Source organism: Periophthalmus magnuspinnatus, chromosome 18 (assembly GCF_009829125.3).
Source record: "Periophthalmus magnuspinnatus isolate fPerMag1 chromosome 18, fPerMag1.2.pri, whole genome shotgun sequence".
Lineage (NCBI taxonomy): Eukaryota > Metazoa > Chordata > Actinopteri > Gobiiformes > Gobiidae > Periophthalmus > Periophthalmus magnuspinnatus.
In genome coordinates, this window is record NC_047143.1 from 15,585,396 (window position 1) to 15,611,110 (window position 25,715).

Consider the following 25,715-nt stretch of genomic DNA (forward strand, 5'->3'; position numbering starts at 1 on the left):
GCTCCAGTTATGGCTGCAAAAGTGGCGAGTGAGGAGGATGAGGCATTAAAGGTGCAGTATCAGATTTGTGCTGCCTTAAAAACATGAAAAAAACAAAACAAAAAAAAAACATGAAAAACAAGGAACCACTCACCCATTCACATTCACACGTGTGTGAATGGGTGAGTGGTTCCTTGTTTTATATATATATATATATATATATATATATATATATATATATATATATATATATATAAACATTTTGATATAGCATTTCAAGTTCTTTACAACCACTCACCCATTCACACACAATTTCTGCACCATTGTTTTCGTTTTTTCCTGTTCAAAAAAACGACAGATGAGGATATCTAAGTGTTAACCAAACGTTAACACTTTATCATCCTGGTTTTCCACAAAACTGCCAAATGAGGATGTTGAAGAATTAACTGGCATCTCCTGACCCCCCTTTTTTCTGCCTTACAGATTTGGCGGCTATGTTTTTCCAATGAAATTTGTGTATTTTGTGTATTTATTTTTGTTTGCTCAAAGCCGAAGCTTGAACTCAAAAACTTTAGTGAGGAGGTTACCATGAACATAGTAAAACATAAGCCCTCAAATCAGTTAAAAAAAAAAACAACAGTTAAAAAATGTAATGGATACTTGTTCTCAAAGTCAAGGCATGTTTATTTGTATAGCACAATTCGCACATTAAGTAATTCAAAGTGCTTTACAAATTAAGAAAGACATTAAAATCACAATACAACAAACCAAAGCATAAATGATCACAAATAATCATCATAAAATTTATATTAAAAGACAAGAGGGCAGAATAAAACCTTTTTAAAAACCTTTCTGTCATATGCACAGAAGCTGGAATCTGGATTTAAACATTATCAAAGTTGAGGCCTGTCTCACATCTTCAAGAAGACTGTTCCAGGTTTTAGCCGCATGCAACTAAAACGCCAATTCCCCATGTTTTGTTGTGACTCTGGGCACCAGCAGGAGGCCTGTCCCTGAAGTACTCTGAGAGCAAGATGGTTCACATGGCACTAACATGTCGGAGATGTACTTTGGTGCTAGGCCATGGAGAGACTTGTACACAAGCAGAACTGCTTTAAAGTCTATTCTCTGAGCAACAGGAAGCCAGTGCAGAGACCTGAGAAAAAAAACTGGAGTTGACTGTTGACACTTTCTCTTTGTTTCTATGGCCAAAGACTATGGCTTCAATTTTGTCAGAGTTTGGCTGGAGAAAACTGTTCTGCATCCACACACTGATCTGTTGGATGCAGTGGCAGAGTGAATCCTCTGGTCCACGATCACCTGCTACGAGTGAGTCATAGATATGAGTGTCATCTGCATAGTTGTGGTAGGACACATTATTGCTGTGTATAAACTGGGCTAACGGCAGCATGTATCCATTGTGAAATCTACTTAAGTAAAGTACAGATACCTAAGTATACTGAAGTACAGTACTTTACTAGGCCTACTTGTACTTTGTTACCTTGCACCACTGTTTAGTAGACATTTTGCCTAAGGACAAAACTGCTGCATGAGGATGTCAAAGTATGAAGTGGCATGCCCTAACTCCCTTTTTCCTACCTCACACATACATACACACACAATCCTATCTCAGACATTTGGGGCTTGTCCAGGACCTTGGTAATGCAGTCTTTTTTGTTTTGTTTTTTAGTAGGAGTGTTTCTTCTGTTCTATCGACAAAACATATGTATAATGAGGATGTCTAAGTGTTAAGTGGCATGCCCTAACCCCTTTTTCCTACCTCACACATACATACACACACAATCGGGTTTTCGTCCAGGATCGTAGCTAGCATTGGTTCCCCTGCTGTACGGAGGTGGTATATCTCTTGGGCCTGTCAGGGCTGTCAGGGGCTGATGGATGAGGAACAGATAGTACACAGGGAGGAGAGGACGTAAACAATGCTCTCTCTCTCCCTCCTCTCACTTTCTCGCTTCTCTCTCTTCCTCTATCTCTCTCGCCAGCAGACTGCTGTTGTTCCGCTCACAGTGTAGCAGGTGGACTATTTTAAGATGGCTGTTTCCAATACAAAACAATATGTCAAATTTGAGAGCTTACTTAAACAAACAAGCTAATACTCTTTAACAAACTTACTTTTTATTGGCTTGACATAAAACTAATTACTCTATGATATGAATACAGGTAATTACTTTATGTTGTTTTAAAGACTTTTTGTTTTACATTGTCTCCAGTTTGGAAGTGTATGTCTTATTCTCCCTTTAGATGATGCCCTTCTCTCCTATCTGGTTGGATTCATATACATGTGGAATTAGCATGTAATTTAACAAGCAACCTTAGACTGTATAAAGACGTACATAAGGGAGTGTGTGTCACACATAGATTTGGGCTTGCTCAAATAAAACTGGTCAAGGCTAGCATTTATAGGGGCGAATTTGGAGCCGAGTTCTATATTTGGAATTCTGTCTGCGAGTATCATAGTATCAAAGAGCAAATCCGGAGCAAGGCTGTTGAAGGTAACGCTCCTTCCCACCCACACTGCTGGTTTAGCAGGGAGTAGTGCAGGGGTTGAGAACCTATGGCTCGCTAGCCAGACATGGCTCTTTTGATGACTGCATCTGGCTCTCAGATAAATCTTAGCTGACATTTGTTAACACAATAAGTAATGAATAAATTATACATAAATACAGAAGTAATCAAATCAAGTAATTCTAAAAAATAAACAATACTACGGTAAGAAAACCACTTGGCTCCATCTTTATGCGCTGCCTCAACTAACATGTTGTCACGATGTTTTCCCTCGTGCGCCCTATCGCTCTTAAAGTGACGGTAACATATTTACGTAAAACTTCAATAATGACAATCCTAAGATATTTTCTACGACGGAGTATAAGGGTCACTTAAATAAAAATAAAAAATTATGCAGGCGTATGATAATAAAGTCGTAGCATTTTGACATTGAAGTCATAATATTACGAGAAAAAAAGTCGTAATAATATGAGAAAAAAGTTGTAATATTACGAGAATAAAGTCGTAATATTATGAGAATAAAGTCGTATTTTTATGAGAATATAGGCTGCTGTGCGTGAATGAGTGACCTGTGCGTTATGAAGAATTTGGAGCATTTTGTTCAGATATAGCAATTTCTTCCAAATCTGTATGGTTCCTCCAACTAAACAAACTCAAATGCTTGCAGTGTCCCTTCAAAGTACTTACACTAATGATAGTGTGGTGATGGTGGGCTAAAAGACACTGTATTTCATTGTGTGTAAACCCCAGTTGAAAGTTTATCTGAACAAAATGCTCCAAATTCTCCATAACGCATAACGCACTGGTCACTCATTAACGCACAGCAGCCTATATTCTCATTTATTTAAGTGACCCTAATACTCCGTTGTAATTTTCTAAAATCAACATTAATGCAATAAAACAAGTGTAGCTTATATATATAAATCAAATATTAAAATAAAACATAATTTATTAACATTAAAATATTAACACTCTGAATTTGCATGCATTACCAAATGTAAACCAAAACTTGGCTCCCACAGATGTTATTAAAAAAAATATTAACAATACATTCAGAGATGACTCTAAAATTGTTGGTCTCGTTTAAAAATCCACACATTTAGACCCTGTTATTAATATTCATATCTTGATTAAACAGACACAATAACGGAATAAAAATACCAGAATCATGTAAAGCGGGTTAATACAAATATTTAAAGGCCAAAATGACAAGCCTGATAGCAGCAGTTACAAAGAGAGGGGCAACAGATTTTCAATAGAAAGTGAATTGGAGCCGTTGGAGTTGGAACCACACCCATGCTCACTTCCTATTTGGAACACAGCAATGTCCACTTATATAATAGACTGTCTATGCAAGTAAACACACATTTTTGACTATTGGGAAAAGCATTTATAAGATAACATGCAAAACGAAAACGAAATCTTTCATTGCATGCTGTAAGATTATTATCCTTATATCAAAGTGTTCCATTTTCTACTACGCTGAAATACACTAGTGACAGACATATGTTCAGAGTTCTGCTATAAATTAACTGAATACAGGGTACAATAAAATAACTTCTTTCCATGAATAAATACAGTAGCTCACATTTAAAGCAACACTGTAAGTTGGAGATGGCACATCAGCTGCATTATTCCATAGAAATAAAGTTACTTTGGAATATATATATATATATATATATATATATATATAATATATATATATATATATATATATATATATATATATATATATATATATATATATATATATATATATATATATACACATCCATTTTCTTCCGCTCATCCGGGGCTGGGTCGCGGGGGCTGGGTTGCGGGGGCAGCAGTCTAAGCAACTTCCCTCACCCCAGACACGTCCTCCAGCTTCTCCGGTGGGATCCCAAGGCGTTCCCAGGCCAGCTGAGAGACATAGTCCCTCCAGCGTGTCCTGGGTCTTCCCCGGGGCCTCCTCCCAGTGGGACATGCCCAGAACACCTCCCTAGGGAGGCGTCCAGGAGGCATCCTGAGCAGATGCCCGAGCCACCTCAACTGGTTCCTCTCAACGTGTAGGAGCAGCGGCTCTACTCCGAGCTCCTCCCGTGTGACTGAGCTCCTCACCCTATCCCTAAGGGTGCGCCCAGCCACTCTGCGGAGGAAACCCATTTCGGCCGCTTGTATCCGCGATCTTGTCCTTTCGGTCATTACCTAGAGCTCATGACCATAGGTGAGGGTAGGAACGTAGATTGACCGATTCTTCACCACAATGGACCGATACAGCGACCGCATCACTGCAGACGCTGCACCAATCTGCCTGTCAATCTCATGCTCCATCCTTCCCTCACTCATGAACAAGACCCCGAGATACTTGAACTCCTCTACTTGGGGCAGAGACTCACCACCCACCCAGAGAGGGCAAACCACCTTTTTCTGGTTGAGAACCATGGCCTCAGATTTGGAGGAGCTGATTCTCATCCCAGCCGCTTCACACTCGGCTGCAAACCGAAAAACTGCTGCAGGTCCTGGCTCGATGAAGCCATCAGGACAACATCATCCGCAAATAGCAGAGATGAAATCCTGTGGTTCCCGAACCAGACCCCTCCGGTCCCTGGCTGCGCCTAGAAATTCTGTCCATAAATATAATGAACAGGACCGGTGACAAAGGGCAGCCCTGGCGGAGCCCAACATGCACCAGGAACAGGTCTGACTTACTGCCGGCAATGCGAACACAGCTCCTGCTCCGGTCATACAGGGTCCGGACAGCCCTTAGCAAAGGGCCCCGGACCCCATACTCCCGGAGCACCCCCCAAAGGACACCACGAGGGACACGGTCAAATGCCTTCTCCAGATCCACAAAACACATGTGGACTGGTTGGGCATACTCCCATGAACCCTCGAGGACCCGATGGAGAGTATAGAGCTGGTCCAGTGTTCCACGACCAGGACGAAAACCACACTGCTCCTCCTAAATCCGAGGTTCGACTATCGGTCGGATTCTCCTCTCCAGTACCCTGGAATAGACCTTACCGGGAAGGCTGAGGAGTGTGATTCCCCTGTGATTGGAACACACCCTCCGGTCCCCCTTCTTATACAGAGGGACCACCACCCCGGTCTGCCATTCCAGTGGTACTGTCCCCAACCACCACGCGATGTTGCAGAGACGTGTCAGCCAAGACAGTCCCACAACATCCAGAGACTTGAGGTACTCGGGAGAGATGTCGTCCACCCCCGGAGCCTTGCCACCGAGGAGCTTGCTAACCACCTCGGTGACTTTAGCCAGGGTGATGGACGAGTCCGCCTCCGGGTCCCCAGTTTCTGCTTCCTCCTTGGAAGACATGACGGGGGGATTGAGTAGATCCTCAAAGTATTCCTTCCACTGCCCAACAACATCCCCAGTCGAGGTCAGCAGCTCTCCACCCGCACTGTAAACAGTGTTGGTGAAGCACTGCTTCCCCCTCCTGAGGAGTTGGACAGTTTGCCAGAATTTCTTTGAGGCCATCCGATAGTCCTCCTCCATGGCCTCCCCGAACTCCTCCCAACCCCGAGTTTTTGCCTCTGCAACCGCATGAGCTGCAGCACGCTTGGCCCGCCTGTACTCGTCGGCTGCTTCAGGAGTCATCGGACTCCTTCTTCAGCTTGACGGCATCCCTTACTTCCGGTGTCCACCACCGGGTTCGGGGATTGCCGCCGCGACAAGCACCGCAGACCTTACGACCACAGCTACGAGCGGCCGCATTGACAATAGAGGTGGAGAACATGGCCCACTCGGAGTCCATGTGTCCAACCTCCCCCGGGATCAGGGAGAAGTTCTCCCGGAGGTGTGAGTTGAAGACACCTCTGACAGAAGGCTCTGCCAGGCATTATATATATATATATATATATATATATATATATATATATATATATATATATATATATATATATATATATATATATATATATATATATATATATATATATATATATATATATTCTTGTGGTAAAAAAAGTTTAAATGTGGGGCTTTAACATAATTTCTGCCATACTCAAGGCCTTGTTACTAGGAGACTAATGCTCAAATAAAAATATGTCAAATGTAATTATTCCAACCCTATCTTAGCTTTCTCTATTCCCATGTCACCAATGTAATCTCTATGAACAATGGCACACACATGATCACCACGGTTACGAGTGCTGTGGTGTCCGTTATTTATGACAGTGCGCTCTCCCGGAGGTCAACGTGCTGCGTCTTTGAAATGTAATTATGTGGCGATTGGCCAAGTGTGGATCTGTCGATTTATGAGTGGTCCTAATGGATGACAAGCATTCCATCGGGCTCCCAAGGCCCAGCCGGAGATTGGAATAACCAGGGGATGGAGCTGTGGAGGCTGAGGCCATAGCTTGTCTGTCTGGTGCAAGGAGAGGCCAGGTGGGAGGTTTTGAGTGATTTCTGCTGGGTATTGTCTGATTCAGGGTTAATGGGAGATACTTAGAGCTAAAGTTTGACAATGGATGAGAGGGTGGGTTGGTTTCTGGAGACATCAGATCATCATCTGGTTTATAGTACTCTCTATTCAGCAAGAGAGGGGGCGCTATAGTTGAACAAGAAAAATCCTATCCATTGCTTTTAGAATGATAAGAAAGTAGGAGTATGGTTATGGTGGCAAAATATATCTTTTGAATGCTCAAAAGCCCCCAAAAAGTCACCTCTACTAGGAAGCTGAAACTCATGAATAAGACATGAAGTACCCTCATTGTGTTTTCAACATAAAATACTGGTATCACGCTCAACAAATCATATTGTGTCATATGGATCTGTTGGTAGATTTGAAGCAATGGAACATTCATGATGGTTCTTTTGAATGAATCAGTAAAGGAATGGTTTAATTGGATCTCCTTTTTACAAAGACCTTTTTTCCATATTGTTATACATTTGACTTTGAACGGACTTAAAAACAGCAGGGAAGCAGAGGAAGCAATATGCGTGAAAGCTGAATTTGAATAGAAGTGGTTGGCTGTTTTAAAGAGATTAGATATTTTATAGAGGGTAAATGTGGTCCCCCTGAAGTTTAGACCATTTTTATCACATTGTAGACTTCATTGTCCCCCATTGCCATACTACTGGATAAAATGAATAGATAAAGAGCCATTCTTTTGAACAGCTCCTATAAATGAACAGATCTGATCGGGGCTGCTTCATTAAAGCTACCATCTGTAATTAGATTGGCCGACTCGCCCCTGTTGTATTCTCACACTTCACCACTACTGCTGTCTGATAGTGTGGCAGCTTTGTCCTTTTTTTGAGACATAAAATGTGTTCTTTATATTGTCACATGTTCATCCCAAGTTTGCACATAATCATTTGTTTTGTGAATCGTTGTCTCCTATGCGCACAGTACTAAAAACAGAACCCTCCCTACAGCCTTATTCTTCACAATGACACAAAAGCGAACAACTCCAAGGTCATCAAACCAGAAGCAATTGAGTGTGCTGAGGTTAGCTTGCCTGTTTGGATTATTTTCCCATAGACGTAATTAACAGCACGTACAGATTAGGATTATTTCATTTAGGTAATCTGGGCTAGGAGATCATAGCCAGCAGCAGCTTTTGGAGATAGGGGTGAAATGGATGATGTTTTACAATGAGCTGCTCTGAACATGATTTCAGACCCAGCCAAACAAATCCAAATTATGTTGTGTTTTTGAGCAATGGTTAGTTAAAAAAAAAAAAAAAAAAAATCTAAAATGGATTCTCCTCCACAATGAGATGTTATTTAATCTCAACTTTTATTTCTAAATCCAGTATCATGGAACACTATGAACATGTTGTTCTAAGTATTTGGATTAGAAATGGAAATAAAAATGTTTCACAATGTTCAAAATCCTATTATGAGTCAGGATATGTCAACCTAATAATGTTTAAGGCTACAAAACTCAGTAAATGCTAAATGGTATGGTCATACACCAGCCTATGCACCGGGGATAAGATGGGTTAAGTGTCTTGCTCAAGGGCAGCATTAATCTATGGGAACTGGAATTGCACAACCAACTTGTGGGTCAGTGGATCTGACCACTGAGCCAATGACGTTTATGTTGAGAGCGGGATTGAAACTACCAGCCTTCAGATCAGTGGACAAACACTGAGCTACTCTTGCCCAAGACAAAAATAAATAAAGTAGTAGCCACTAGCTTCCATAGGTTGTTTGCAAACTAACAACACTTTAAATGACTGATCATACCTATATCTTTGATTGTGTTATCAGTGTAATTGAAGTCCAGAATTGGTCCAAGGTAAAAAAAAAAAAAAAAAAAAAAAGTTTCAAATGTAATCATTTGGACATGTTCCTACTCCCATATAGAAGCCATTTTCAATTTGATGGTACTGGTCCAAGATTTATAATGCACTGAGCTACATAAGCCCCGTCTTGTTAAAATGGCATCTCACTATCTTTAGATGAGTGGTTTGCATCTTTAAGATGATAGTTTGCTTTCACCAGTGGAATACAGCCTGCACAACAGTGAATTGAATACTTCTTGATTTTAGATTTTAGATTTCCTGATGACTACCTTTTAAACCTTGTAAGTAATGATTCTTGGCAAAAAAAATGCACCTCAAACTCACTGAAGGCATGAATACAAAACAAAGTTGACACCAAGTTGAATTATTAGCAACTGAAACTCCTTTTAACCCAAATGCATCACACCTTCTTCAGACACAATTTGTCATCATTATACTTTCTCATTGTGTTTTAAGTGCATTTCATATATTTCCTTAATTATTAACAACAAACAAATCACTTTTAACTTGATATTGCTTCGAGACAATATTTTCACTACCTTACCATATACCAGGACACCTTCCCGACATCCACCCACCCACAATCTCAGCCTTTTTTTCCACTGCATTCGAAGCACTATTTCAAAAGTATATGTCTACCTCCTACGCAATCTTCACCAAGTGCTTTCCCTCTCCCAAAACACAGACTAGCGTGTGATTGTTTGGGCTCAGAAGATTTTTGTTTACCTTTTGCAACAGGCGCTGGTACTATAGAGACCTTAGAAACTAATGAGGATCTTCTATGTAATTATGTGCCAAACTATGTCTGTGGAGAAGTGCAGGGTTTTGCTGACAGATAATAAAAGTGTGTTGGGAAATTGGATGCAAGGATTATTTCGTCTATGAGTGTAGTGATGGCACAGGTAATTTTGCAGTGAAGACTTTTGGCATCGGGGTAGCTGCTTGTGTTAAAAACTGTTTGTCATGTTTGCTAGCTAGCTGTTTGCATTCAAATACATTGTAAGAGGAACTTGCCTGGTTTGACTGTTGGTTAAAAACACTAATAACACAGTAACTATTTTTAATGAGCCTTAATAAAGCATGAAGAAAGACTTAACTTGTAATTAACAAATAGTTAGGCCCGAGCCTGGGACACAAAATGACTCTCTAGCGCCCTCTTCAAATTTCATTTTCAAAAATTCGTAGAAGACAATCGATTTGTCGTAGACTTGTGAAAAAAAATCACAGTGGCCTTATTTGTGATGGGGCACAATGTGAGAAAGTCACATGACTGTAGCTGTTATGGTTTAGGAGAAAAATAATGGGTGGAAAATGGGTTTCCATTATTATTAGGCCCGAGCCTGGGACTACGTCCCAGCGAGGGACTCATTAAAATCGCGTCCGGAGCATGGACAATGGCAAAAATCAAGTAGTAAACACGCCCCAACATGGCAGTGAGTGAAGTCAAAAATTAGAACTCAACGAGCTCTAATTGTCACAAAAGACCTCGAGAAAAAATATCGAAAGACGACTCGGTAGCGCCACCTCAAAAAAATAGTACATGTTGGGACATGACAAAAATGATATTATAGCCCCGCCCTAAAATGTACAGGAAGTCGGCCATATTGGATCAAACCCGGGAATGACAAAAGTGCACACCCTCACATTCAGGACATCTACTCGCACAGTTTTCATCACAAACACTTCAAATTTGGTCAAATCCCTCTAAACCCATGTGTCATTAAAGATTAACAATTATATTTTGATTATGACTTTGGGTGTGGTGAGGGTGAATTTTCAACAAAATCGCAATTTTTGGAATATTTCAAAAAAATATTTCTCTTTCACACATTTTTTGTTGGGAAAACGCTTATACAGCGTTTATGCACATTTGTGAGCTGAACGCAATGATATGCAAATCAAGGCACTCTCTCACAAAATGGCTCTCTAGCGCCCTCTTCAAATTTCATTTTCAAAAATTCGTAGAAGACAAATGCTTTGACGTGGACGTGTGAACAAAATCACAGGGGCCTTATTTGTGATGGGGCACAATGTGAGAAAGTCACATGACTGTAGCTGTTATGGTTTAGGAGAAAAATAATGGGTGGAAAATGTGTTTCCATGCATTACCAGCTTCAGCATCTTCAGCAGCATCTTGAGATGTGGATGTCACTTCATCTCCAATGGCAAAGAATTTGTCTAAAGAGCCTTCGCAGAAAAAACATAAAACACAGACTAAATGTAAATCCAAATTCCTGAATAATGACAATAATGATGAAATTAAATAATTATAGGCTTTATCACAGGCACTTTGCCGTTATCTGTGACTATTACGTTATTTATTTATTTTTAGCACTCATATAACAATAAAAAGGACACAGTTTATACAAAAAAAACAAAACAAAACATTACATTACATAAAATTCAACACTGTGGTGGTGCATTGGAAAAAAAAATGACATTCATGCAACTTAAAAAATGGATTCAAACATGGATTAATATTCAATAAAACATCCAACAATTGAAAGATTATTAAACATTACCCTGAAATATCAGACATTTCCTTAAACTCTTTTTAAATAAAGTTTCTGTTGTCACGAGCCACATGGCTTCGACACACACACATAATTTACAGGCAGGAAACACGATCATGAAAATGTTATGTTTCATAATGACAATTTCACTACTGGGAAGAAGGGTGCGCGGTCGGTCACAAACACAGTAACACCACCTTGCACTGGGCCTGGGCTGGGCCCCGTCACCTGTACACCTGCCGCTGCGATGCTATGCTAAGTGCTAATAGCATGTTGACATACTCGAGGTAGCGGTGGGTGGTGACATTGTGAATTAAAATGACAATAACGTAACTTGTCGCATGAACAACTGTATTAATCTCTTTGTAAGTTTCACTCAGCATTACCTCAAGATTAATGTTTCTTCTCTTCTTTTTACGCTTCTCCGCACCCGGCGCGTAGCTTTGTTTCTACATGATGAAGACGATGAAAACTCGGAACAGTCAGGAACAGTACCGTTACATTATGCATTTGTTTACTTCACACTCGTGCTCGCTTACAATAAAGCTAGCCAATCATCGCAAGATCAGGTGTAGCATTATTCAGTTGGTTGCCAGACTGTTAAAACAAATACATCATGTGTGCACTACAGAGTGCACTTACTGCGCTACAGCGGAGAAACGTCAGTAGCGCGTACTGCACACGCACTAAATGCAATGTATATTGTGGGGGGTTGCCAGACTGGGGGCCCTTTTGAGGCCTCGGGGCCCAAAGCGACCGCTTAGTTCGCTTATAGGCTGGGCCGGCCCTGGCAGTGATAGACAAACAATGACCATCTTGATTGTTTTGATGTGGTTACAGTTTCCAATGAAGTGACACCAGACACCAGCCAGATTTACATCAGATTTACTTTGGTTTACATATATTTATTACTTTGTTTCTATTGCCGTCAATACATTTCGTAATAATGTGTCTAGATATCACATCAGATGAAGTAGGCCCCCTGCGCTTACCACAGCTCCTCTAGTTTCTTTACCAGCATACTACAGTCACACTGCTGTTGTGGGCTCCTATGGAATGGTGGGATGAGGAAAAATGGCTGTGACATTAGCTATCGATTGCACATTAAGGTATCGGGCAGCGGCAGTGGCCCAGACACATTGATTTCTGTTTTTGTTGTCAAAGGAGAACAGCCAAAAGGTGAGCCTCTCTTTGTCTTTAAAGAATGGATGTGGTGGCACTTTTTAATGGCTGGTGGTTCATAGGTCAACATGTTTTATGGGATTTAGAAATGTTTGAAAAAATTTCACTTAGCTAGTCATTTGTTGAACGTTAATGTTTGTTATCTTCAGAGGTTTGCTGTTTGTTTACTTATTCGTTTGTTAAAGAAGGCATGTTTTTTTTGTTTGCTTTTTTTAGTACTGCTGTTATGTAGGTCAAGATTTTAAAATCAGTGAAAAAACAAAAAAAGAGAGAGAGATTTTGATATTTCCAGAAACATGACCTAGCTCTAAACATGTTCAAATCATAGTTCTTATTTGTAACAGTTGTGATGCTGATTCATTCTTAATTACATTGAACATGATGGCTAAGTGGTCAATCAGGACAATATAGGATTACTCATGCTGGATACACCAACCACAATGTGCTAAAAGGTTTTATATAATAGTCTGCACAGCACATCTCCTTTAAAGAGGCAGTATTAAACTTCTATGGGGTATAAAGCGACCAAAAACAACATATTAACATGTTTTATAAGTTTCACGTTCATTTTTGACACTCTTTGTCTGCTCTCCCTTTGCTCTCTGCACTAAGTCTCTCCCCCTTCAGAGCGTTATCACAGCACAATGCATGCATCCCACTAATGAAACTACTGCACATTTCATCATGTTTGTAAAGTTGCTGTGTACAGTTTTGTATCTTGTTTTTGCATATTTGTGGACAGTTGTCATGTGGGAGCATGGCTGAGCATTGGACAGAATCTTACAGGTAACCGCACAGACGGTTTGAATATGGCCCAGGAGAGATCGCTAAAATACTCAAACATGCATGGATAACATCTAAAACCTCTTTAGGCATGTTTTTGGTGAGGGTTTTGACATGGTAGAAAGCTCAAGACTTCCTCTTTAAGATCCACTAATCACTCACTCTGCATACTTTGCCAATGATTGCCAATTTGTGCCACACACAAGTTCATAGACAATCAGAGCCTATAAGCAGACTAAGCAGCTGCTTAGGGCTCCAAGGCCACCAGAGGGCCCCAAGAGCCCATACATGTATATTGAAAATAATGATTGGAAAGGTTTTTTTCTGTAACCTAAATGTCACGTGTTTATACTAGTTTGCATATCCCTCTTAAATGATTAGATGTGTTTTATTTCCAGTTGCTATATATATGCGCTGCCTACATTTGTTTTTGATTTGTGCATTAGTGTGGACAGCTGCGTGTTTACACCGTTGTGAAGGACCCCTTCCCTGGAGGTATGCTCTGGGAGCGCTGAGGCAGCAGAGGCACATTTGAATGGGTGTTTTACACACTAAAAGACTAAAAGTTAGAGAAGTACAGTTTATATAAAATACGGGACAATGTATGAAGAGCCCAGAGATCGTTTTGGGGAAAGAGGGACTTTTCAGAGAAGACTTGAAATATGTCACCATTTTACATCAGTGGACTTGCAGATATATAATTGTGCAGACAGGATATATACATTAAAGCACAAGAGGAGAGTGGATGAGTCAGTTTATTACACTGTTTTTGGTTGTGAGTGTAGCTAAAGCAGGTCACTGCTCCTGTGTCAGATTAGCAACATTGATTATGGAAGAAACCTCTGTTAAATCTGCTGGACAAAAGATCAACCTGTGAATGACTCCTGAATGTGTTGTGAATGCTCATATAGGGATGCACCGATGCATGTGGTAAATCTAATTAATTTCATTGGATTTTTATCGTATAACCTACTTTTTCATCTTAGAATTCTTATTTTATCTATTGAAATAATTGTAGTTACCACTTCCTCTTTGCAGACTGCTAACACGCTAACTGCTAATGCTTCACTGTTATCATAACAGTGACTCGTGTGTTACTTTTACGACGGCCACACTGTGACCAATATGGACATGTTATACCTCTTTTAAAAGCTCTGAACATGCTCTATTAGGCGCTAAAAATTAATAAGTTTCAATGCATGCACAAGAAAATAAACCCTAGCACCACTTAGCAACGTTAACATGCTATTATTGTAAACACAAGCACTGCGCTGGTATCCTCTGTGAACTGTAAAACCCTCTAGAGTCCTAAATATTTGTATATTTCATTTGACAGTTACATATGCAGAACAGTTAATGTGCACTGTTAAGGAGAGCACTGTGCAAAATGTCTACGAGTACTGGCACCCAATATTGATATCAGTATCTCTGCATCTCTACTCATTAATATGCGTGAAATCACAGCATCCAAAGCCTGACAATAAAGATAAAAATTATGTGATCCTAAAATCCTCTCTTTCCAAGTGATCTGATGATTATAAATCTGATGTTATGTCCAGGCTGTTTCTCTCTTAACTTGGATCATTTGGATGTACCCTTGCTTTAAGTACATTGTTTGGGTACTCTATTCCAATTCTGCATTTTATGACAAAAAATTGATAAATGTAAGATCACATTAGTCAACTGGATCACATTAAAATACACCAGAATCCAAGAAAAAAATGTCCAGAATTTTTAAATTTCTTTGGCACACCCTCCTGCCTTCCATGTTTATACTTGTGGTTATTGCTGTTGTGAGCCTCTAGAATTTGCAGTCTTTTTATAAGTGGATGGCTTAATGTTGTCAAATATGAATATGTGACACTGAAGTGGCGAGAGCCCACGAGGGCAAATTCAGCTTAGGGCTCCTTAAAGGATAGGACTGGCCCTGTAGACAATACATCATGTATGCACTGGTTGGAGTTGGAGATTCCACCGACAAACCTTCCAGTTATAAGGTGCCCACTTAACCCCTAGATACGTGTTTATTGTTGAACTGTATGAGAAACTGCTAATAAATGAACCTAATTATCTTTGGCTATTATGCATTTTGTTTGCCAATATAATACCCCACATACTAAATATTATAGCTTCCTGCTGCAAAAGATAAACCCAACCCATCTCTGAATTCTGCCAACTACCCAACAGCACTGCATTCTGTCTGCCCACTGGACCGTTAAAGCCTTTCGCATATGCTGACATAATTAGCCAACACTATTCAAATGTGCTGCTATAGATGCCACTGGTTTAGCATCTGGCTCAAGAGCATGGGGGGGCGGTTGCAGGGGGGTAAGGTGGTGCGGGGCAGTTGGCAGTTTGTGTTGGGCATTGAAAAGCAGGTGGGTATGGGTCATATACATCATAGAGGCCAGGAGGTAATCATAGCCAGGTTGGTTATTACTATACTTCAAGCTGTTGGTAGAATTTGAAATTGAGACTCATACCAAATCATTGTGTTTAGTATATTAGTGAGTAACAAGAGTGGATAAGTGTAATAATGAGTGAATTAGAATATGTTTTAAAAACTGTTCTTATTTTCACATCTAATCATTTAGTAGATTTTGTTAGATACTGGTATGGTTTGTATGGACAAAGAAATACCCCCTCCAAAAAAAGGGCTAACTTTGATATTACCCCATCTTTCTGTAAGATATGATATAATTTCAACAATTGGAGAAACATGAAGCTTGTAGATTTTGTTATCTTGGTATAATATTGGAGTTCCTAGCTGACACATTCCACATGGATATTTGGCAACAAACCAATGATCTACAACAGACTATTATCATTGTTGTGGTAGCAGCCCGCTAGAATATACCATATGAATTGAATTCATTTAGATTTTTTTTTCCCTTTTCACATTAAGATTCACAACTGCAAATTTGTTGCATGTGAACCACTTTAAGACTTTGAATTTTGCCTCAAATAGAAAAAATGTTTATCAGAGCAGCAGGGACTCAGTGGTTACAGCATTTGTTCACCATTCTGAAGATCAGTGGTTTGAGCCCTACTTGAACCACAATATACTGTCGTTGTGTCTTTGGACAGGACACTTGCTTTCAGTGTCTACGCTGGTGTATAAATGAGTGTGTTTGCAAGTGTGAATGCAGGACATTGTATAGAAATTAGTCATTAGCTACATTGACTTATAAATACAGTTGGCTATTTGACTTTTCAACACTTTTATCCCAAGTTCATGCATCAATGCTTCTTTTGACAGAAATATGCATACAATCCATTAATAATTGTGTTAAGTAGCTCACAACCAATTTTATTATGTTAAATGTGGTCTTTGGGAATAAAAGTTTACAAACCCTAGATATAGCAGTGTATATAGATTGAAATATAGGCACTTTCTCAGAGCAGTTCATCATTGTCATTTTAAAGGCATGGATTTTTTTTTTTATTTTTTTTTGGTTTGCAGTCGTCCAAATTTACTCCTCACTTATGTATTCCGAACATCCTAATTGTTTACCGTGATGAGTATACAAGCATTTTTTAACAACTCTCAGAGGCAAGTTTTGCCATTACGGTAATGCTAACAACAACTAGCATGCTACCACACACTTCTTGATTATCTGAGAGTAAAACACTTCATAACTAGAGCTGATATATTGTGTAGTATATTGTATAAGCAGCAAACAGTGAGTTTCTTTTTTGTTTTTTGTTTTAAATTATATACTTCCTTTCACCTTGTAACATTATCTTGAACTCAGAACATTTCAAATTTATCATATTTTACGTGATTTGCCCATGACTCCAAACTTGGCTAGGAGCTGGAGGCTGTTAGCATACCTGCAACTGTGAAATAAGTCAACACACAGTTTGCAACACACAGTTGAAATCGACTCCAGCTAAATGTTTTGACAGGCATTTTGCTTTTTCCGTTTCATGCTGTGAATGTTTTTTATAAACTTGTGGCAATATTTCCATTTATCCGCCATTGTCACTCCAAATTGAAAACATGCGTCAGTCTACAGATCAGTCAGTTATGGTAATTAGTTCAAATGAAAAGGGGAAACCAAGTGTTGAGTTTGCCAAATTGATCACAATAGAGAAAAAATTAGAAGATTTTCCCCTGCAGCTGTTTTTTTTTAGTTTTGCTTTATCGAAGTCGCTCCATAAATGCCATTTCAGTTTGTTAGAAAAGAATCTTTCTTTGTTTTTGAATTATTTTTTTTTTCTCGTGTATCTGACAATTTGTTGAATGCCTCTCCTCACTCTTCACACCCTTCCATGCTAACCTTAGTCCTTTGTTTATTAGAGTACATGGGCTAAAACATCTTAAGAACAAAATAAAAAAAAAAGTATTTACATTTTTGAGGTAGGGATGTCATTGAAAATTGAAACTGATTTGAACATTTTTAAGATTTGTTTCCTCACACAATACATATGTGAAAGTAGTGAAGGGTGACACCAGTGATCTTTGCTTTGATCCGTTCCAAGTAATATAAGGTGTAGTTCTGCAATATTGATCCAATACTGATACCAAAGAATTGTGTAAAAAAACTCATAGAATTTTACTGCAGAGTGGAGGGGCAGTAATTTCTCTTGTGGTGGAGTATTTTATTTGTGATAAACACTGACAATTAAAGTTACGCAGGGAATCTAAAATACAAACATGTATCAGATTTTAAAACAGAAATTTTAAAGGTGCACTATGTAACTTGGTCATGGGGATGTTATTTCTTTGCCTACATTGATTGTATAGTCTGTCATAAAAGAGGGGGTATATGCAAAATCATTTTATATATTGTTTTCAAAATAATAAAAGGTAACAAGGTGATCTAAATATGTTAGCAGTTAATACCCCATAGAAGTGTAATAGTCCACTTTAAATATATGTCTTGCCTCTGTGCTATTACAAATGCTATTTATTGTACAAAGAAAACCAAAACCTTAAAGCCTGTCTTCTTATTCTGAGCCACTTCACCACTGTGACTCTGACCTGTAACTTGGTATTGTGTTGTCACCTTTTGTCTGGAGATATATAAGTTAAATGCCTTACTTAAATGCCACTTATAATCCAAAAAAAGTATTAGCCTCTGAACATCTCAATGGAGACAAGCAGGTGGTGGACAAGAAAAATTACATAGAGCACCATTAACATTGTTTCTGTAAAGGAATCAATTCTTTCTATACCTCAAGTGTCCAAAACATGAACTGACAAACTAATGCAAAGGTCACATTTCAGAACATGTCTGGACAGATCCAAACTAAAGGGTTAGCATTTTTTATTTTATTTTATTTTAATGCAGAATAAGACAAGAGATTTTTGTTGTTTGTGAAAGAAATTATAATACTTCAAAAAACTTTAGCTCTATTACAGAAAATTAAAATTTATAATATATATATATATTTTTTTTTTTGGTTTCAAGTTCACACAGGGCACTATGTTAAGTCACATACCAAAAAAATATTTCATTGTTAATGGTGAAACCTGCCTCTACCATCACCAAAACAGCAATGTCACCCTCTACCCTAACCTCCAGTCTTTCTCCCTGTCATTCAGTCCCATTAATATTTCAGAATCGCAACATCCTCTTTTTCTTTCTCCCTCTCTCTCTGCTTCTCTCTCCTCCGCCTCTGCAAACCCCATCCCCCTATCAGAGTGATCCAAAGGAGCTCTGACACGATAATTAAGGAGTTATTGAAATTAGCATAGATCGGCCATCTTCTTTCTAGCAGGGTTGCCAGGTGAGATGGGTGCGCACTGCTTTGATCGCCGAAGGTTCCCTCTTTATTCCATTAAAGCAGTGTGTGGTGATTTAATCAGACAAAGATAAATACGTGGTTATGCTAGCTCGGAGAGGAGAGAATGCAATCTCTGTGCCTGTAAACTGGAAGGACTGGAATGCAATTGTTAAGCCTGAAATAACATGTTCAGTTAAAAATATGAAGAAAGGTATTATACTTAGAAGTAAAAGTAGTAGCAGCCAGTGTCAAATTACTTTGCAAAACTAATCTGATAACTGACTACTGATTACTTCTTCAAAAAGTAATCTAATTATTTTGATTACAAAAATGTTTCAAAAATAATTTGACTACCATTTATTAGGCCTGTCACAATAAATACTTACTTATCATTTAACACATGACATATGAAACAATCATTTTTGGGAGTCAATATTTATCGTGGGGACTTTTTCTTTGCAGTAATTGGACATTGTTGTTTTGTTTTTGTTTGTTTTTTTGTTTTGTTTTGTTTTTTACAATATTGTAAATTTTGAAAACCTTTTGGGGGAAAATTCTGCTCTATCTCTGATTGCATTATTAACATTTATCATCTATATTTACTTATGCTATATATCCCAGTTTAAAATTTGTTATTGTGACAGGCCTACTGTTTACCATAAGTTACTTTGAAAAAAAGAAAACATACAGTTCAGGAACCAACTGGAAAAAAAAAAAAAAAAAAAAGAATGATAAATAAAACTTTTGTTACAGAACCTAATTTTGAGGTGACACACACTCCATAAACCAATATAAACCAATATGTGTATTGTTTTGTTTCAGAGCTGATCCATGTCTGACACCAGAAGATAATATCCCGTGCTACCTGTTTGTCTTTTTTTCTGTTTTACAACAGAGTTTTATGGAATACAAGGACAAGTAACTGTAATCTAATTAGTCAATGCTCAACTGTAACTAGTTACATTACTGCTTTACTAAAAAGTAAAGTAATCTGATTACAGTAACCCCTTAGAGATGTGCACAGATAGAACCCAGGTGGTGCTCAACCACCTGCCCCTTTGCTTTAAGTGCTCTTGAGGTCAACACATTTTTTAGGTTTAATATTTGCCCCATGACAGATGTGTCAAAGTTCTTTTAAACACTCAGATTTCTTATTCAAGAGTTTTGCAACCACCTCTTTCTCTCTCCTGCCTATCGCTCACCAGTCGCCGCTTCTACCTGTCTTAACCTTAAAAGCACAAAGTGCCAAATCAAAGTCTGTAGGAACACTTTAGATTCCATAAAGTCGCTCTACACCACTTTTGTCAATTCAGCTTATTCACAATGTTATAGGTTGCATCTGATGAAATAGGTTAATATGTCTATAGATTCAACAGCGAGAGTATGCCGCAGCAATGCGTGCATGTTTTTTGGGGAAAATATCTGTTGATTTCTCATAAAAGCAATAGAACATATAAGTCTATATGTGTCTACTCAAAAGTTTTAGCCTGGATTTTGTTTGCAGCATTTGTTCACAGTTCGAGACACTGCAGCTCACACACAGTAGCTGGGCTCATGGAGAAGGAGAGCAGGGGTGGATCCAGGGAGGGAACAGAGGACCAAGGCTACACCAAACAAACACTGAAAGCAGCAAATGGTCCTAGTTTGCGCTGAAGTTGTCAAAAAAATATTACAGTATATAATGCATTTGAAACAGCATAAGCAAAGTGTAGTCGTGAAAAAAGTGGATTTAGTGTTAGTTTCACTTTAAATACTTGACTAAATTCAACACTGCATTTTTTTTTTCAAATTAGCATTGCGCACATCTCCCAGAACCTCTTAACCCTCTACACTACTTTTCCATGTTCCTCTCTTCTTCCTCCCTCCGGCATTCTTGCTCTCTTCTCTCTCCTCTCCTCTGTCACAGCCCATTCTCTCTGTCCCTCTACCAGCTGTGTGAGGCTGGGGCCCCGCTGTGCCAAGTGCCATTTGATTAGGCTCTTTCTGGCAGCCCGGGTAATTGTAGCGACATTTTCCGCACTAGCTTCCGTCTTCCTTGTACCCCATTCTCCATCCGCCCCTTGCTCTCCTGCAAGCTGCCTTCTCTGTCAGCTGCTCAAGATGCATCACCGTCTGTGACAAAAATCATGAATGTATATCTGTTTTCTTTCTTTTTCTTTCTTTTCTTTTTTGCTGGAATATTGTTTTACTGTATTTTACATGTGTTTCAAATGATAAAAAAATAAATAACACTTGAGAAAGCAACAATATCTCCATGGAGACCAGGAATTAGGGGACCCCCACCTGTGGAACAGAGCGTTTTGAAATCACAGAATTACGCAAAAGTCAATGACAACACAAACACCTTTGTACCCTGATTAAATGCTCTAATAAATCTTGCATAGTACGGACCCTTTAAAGGTGTCATATCTGATTTTTATTGTCTTAAAAACTTGGAAAACAGGACTAGTTCATGATCCAAAGTTATTATTCTCTAAGAACTAGCAGTATGCTAAATGATTATGGTCACATTTTTATATAGTGCTTTTCCAATTTCAAAGCAGTTTCCCTCATGAACCCAAAACATGCACCACAGTTCAAATCCTCTAGCTAAGGTAGTCCTCAGTGTTGGGAATAACGGAGTTACATTATAACGGCGTTACTAACTACATTACTTTTTCACTAACTGAGTAATCTAACTAATTACTTTTCCCAGCGTCCTAACGCCGTTACCGTTACTGACTATAAAATGTGGCGCGTTACTTTTAATTCAGTTCACTCTTCTCTTCATCAGAGTCTCTCAGCCGAGGAGCTGCAGCGTGGCTCGGGGTGAGATAAAAGGCTTGTTTGAGATGAGGCGGGCGCAGATACTATCGCCGTCGATCGGTGTACAGTGTATGCCGGTTAATTTTGTGTCCAAGATGCCACCGACATGCGCTTACATAACCTGTGCGCCGGTAACGGGAAGTTTTTGAGCAAGGCGAGCGCAGCAGCTTTCCACTGCCAGCGGCCGCCTGCATGGACTAGAAACGCTTAATGCATGATGGGAAATGATGTCCTGTCCACACGTGCATCAACAGCTGATTGGATGGATAGATAGATAAATAAAGGAATAGATACGTGTTAGAGGGATTGTGTGAATCTTTTAAGGAATGTTAAAGAGTTGGATAAAGTTCAGTTTATGTTGAAATGAGAGTGATTAATATTTGAATACTGGGCAGAGAATTACAGTGTGTGGCCAGAAAAGCTTAAAGGTTTTGTCTTATTTTACATGGTTTACATTTGAATGCCTTAGTTTTGCAATACATTGCAATGATTTCTTTTTTTCAGTATTATAATGAAGAAAACATTTGAAGTACAGTCTGAAATTGTGTGACATGTTGATTTATTTGCACTTCAAATAACATTTTTTATATATTTTTTATTTTTGATACATTCTATAATTTACTTGTAAACAAATACAATATAGTGGCAATCTGTTAAAGTGAAATAAGGTTCACATCTGTTGTGTTTTTATTGTTTTAACATAATAAGTAACAGCACAGTTACTTTGCCTAGTAACTAGTTACTTCTCCGAAAAAGTAACTAGTTACTAATGCAGTTACTTTTTGGGAGAAGTAACTTGTAACTATAACTAATTACATTTTTGAAGTAAGATGCCCAACACTGGTAGTCCTGACTAAACCTGACTGTGGGCCTACTGCTCCTGAGGAGATGCCCTGATGGCACTGAAGGATGGGTCAAATGCAGAGGACAAATTTTCATATGGGGACAGTAAAATGTACCTTAACCTTAGGACAAACACTCTATCAATTGACCTACTTTAACCCCAAACAACACACTTCCTTGTTCACAGCTGATAAAAATGCTTAAGAATGCTTTAGCAGGTCTCATTTTGACCCTAGGAGCTACTGTATACTGGGACAAAACTAATATTTACTGCATTACTTGAAAAAAATAAAAATAAAAAAGAACATGTACAGCTCCTCTAATATTATAGTTTCCAGTTTATATTCAATATATCATTATATACCTAGTCTTTATTGCTCCACCTTTCACCTATTTCTAACTATTTTGTAACAGTTTTTACCATCCCTGTATATTCAGTGTGTCCTCTAATCTGAATACATTATCCTCACATGTAATAATATGCAGACATGTGGCGGCCCATCAAATCCAATGGGCTTTTACTGCTCAGCTCTATGTAACCAGTGTGAGGGTCGGCTCCAAGGTTATCAAGGAGGTTCAGGTAATAAAAGACTATATATAAAGAACAGACACTAGGTTTCTGTTTGTGCAACGATAGGCTATGATTAGAAACACTGTAATTGCGTCATAAAATGGAACACGCCCATGTGGGCTTTTTATTTATTTATTTATCCACCCACAAGGGAAATTGCTTACAACTTGTCATAGCTATATAAAAGAAAATATTAAATAGCAGATAGGATAGCAATAACATAATGGTAAAGGTACAAGTTTACTGATTTGAATATGCAAAGAAAATAGAATATGTACATGCAAATTCACAATATATAAGAAATGGGGTGAAGTACAGATAAATAGAGAAACAAAATAGTCAAGTGTAGTATAGGATATTATAAAAAGAAGTTGAAGAACTCAAAATTTTGTTTGTAAATTGAGATTTTGTATGCCTATGTATGTTTGCCTATGTATTTTTTTCTTAATATACGAAAACCATTAACAAATTATTATTATTATTCTGCTTCTTCTACTTCTTCTTCTATTATTATTATTATTATTATTATTATTATTATTATTATTAGTAGTAGTAGTAGTAGTAGTAGTAATAGTAATAGTAATAGTAGTAGAATTAGTAATTATTTATTTATTTTTACATAATTTTTTGGGGTTATTGAATTCATATTATTTGTATAATAATAATAATAATAATAATAATAATAATAATAATAATAATAATAATAATAATAATAATAATAATAATAATGTTGTTGTTGTTGTTGTTATTATTACATGCATCCTGACTTGGCCTTGTGCCATTACATGCTCGTCTCTATGGAGATAGATAAGTTTAATGCCATATTGTGGGACATTCAAGCCAAGCAATAACATCTCAATGAGAACAAGCGGGTAGTGGACCCTTCACCAGAAAAGTTCCCTACTGAAGCTTTAAAAACCCATATACAGACTGGAGTATTTCATCCACTCATGATAGTACATCTAGAACTCTTCCAGTCTCAGTCACAGGGCAAGGAAAATATGTCTGAACTGCAGCTCAGGCAAAACAAATCGCCCACGCACTCACTACTGCTGCCCGCTGCGTTCTGACTGGAGCTAAGAGTGGAGAGAAAGAGAGAAGAAGGAGAGTAGAGGGGGTAAAAGAAAGAAATAAAGTGAGAGAGAAGGAGAATGGTAAGGATACAAAAGGAGAGTAAGAGAAGGTGGGTGAGGGAATGAGAGGAGGGCGAGAGAGAGACAGGAGTGAGAGAAGAGACAGAGGCAGAAGACAAGAACAGAAGAAGTGAGAGAGGCGAACAATGGTAAGGATACAGAAGAGTGGGGGATGGGAAGAATGGGGAGAGAGGGAGTCAAAAAATGGTAAATGGTCACATTTTTATACAGCACTTTTTCACCTTCTAGGCACTCATAATGCTTTACATCAAGGAACCACTCACCCATTCACACACACATTCATACACCAGTGTACACAGATATTGGGGGCAAGGTGGGTTAAGTGTCTTGCCCAAGGTCACAGCAAAAGCATTCATCTGTGGGAGCTGGAATAGCACCACCAACCTGAGGGTCAGTGGATCTGACCACTCAATCAATGATGTTTATGATGTTTACCTCGAGAGTGGTATTTGAACGGCCAGCCTTCAGATCAGTGGACAAACTCTACCAGCTGAGCTACTGTCATTCATATAGGAAAGAGAAAGAAAACAAAAGCAGGAGAAAGGGAGGGAGGCAGTGAGAGAGAGGAGGGAGAGTGCGAGTGGGTGGTGAGAGATTGAGAAGAGGGAGAGAGAGATGACTGAGGGAGGAGACAGAGATAGACAGGAGTGAGAGACAAGGAGAATGGTTAAGATAGGAGAGAGAGGAGGGGGAGTGAGAGTGGAGTAGGAAGGAAGGAAATGGGGAGAGAGAAATAAAAAAAAAGAATGAGAAGGAAAGACTAAAAAATGAGAGAATGAGAAGGGGAGAGATTGGGGAGAAAAAGAGGGAATAAAAGAAGCAAATAAGAGAAGAGAGGGAGGGAAAGGAGTGTGAGAGCGGGGAATGAGGGAGTAAGAGGAGGGAGAGTGAGAGAGAAGGGACTGGAATAGAGAGATAGAGAGGGGGGAGACACTAGGGGGAATATGACGGATATAAACAGAAAGACACAAAGTGAGAGAGAGAGAGATGGAGGGAAAGTGAAAATGAGGAAGAGAGAAGACAGATAGGGCTCAGTGTCAAATTAACTTGTAGCCTTCAGAGGATGTGTCCTAAAATGAAAGACAAATGATAGCTGTCGGGGAAAGAGAAATAATGGGGGAGCACACATGACAAAGAAAGAATTCAAAGTGTACTTTTGTATATATATATTTTCCTGTTGTAGAAAGGTACTAGATGTTTTTATTTATTTATTTATTTGTATTTTATTTATTTATTTTTTTGCATTTTATTAGATTTTTTGTCCAACACAGAGAGCTGGAATCCTCATACTCCACACTGGACCCGGAGGGGGATTGGGAGAGGTGATAGACACTGCCAAAGTCACTTTCAAGCTCCACTAAAATAATAGGC

The 25,715-nt window shown here is 38.7% G+C and overlaps 1 protein-coding gene across 7 annotated transcripts in view; it reads left to right on the top strand.

Annotated features, from left to right (window-relative positions):
• The window catches only part of nrxn2b (neurexin 2b), a 1,142,582-nt gene that overhangs the window by 360,941 nt on the left and 755,926 nt on the right, over positions 1 to 25,715 (top strand). The window contains exon 4 of one of the 7 annotated variants that reach the window (XM_055228866.1): positions 21,919 to 21,930. The exons of 5 other annotated variants lie outside the window; for them this stretch is intronic. In XM_055228866.1, coding sequence (XP_055084841.1) covers positions 21,919 to 21,930 — 12 coding nt within the window. Of the gene's footprint in view, positions 1 to 21,918; positions 21,931 to 25,273; positions 25,317 to 25,715 lie in introns of those variants that run through there. One more of the 7 variants, XM_055228871.1, reaches the window with a different exon arrangement.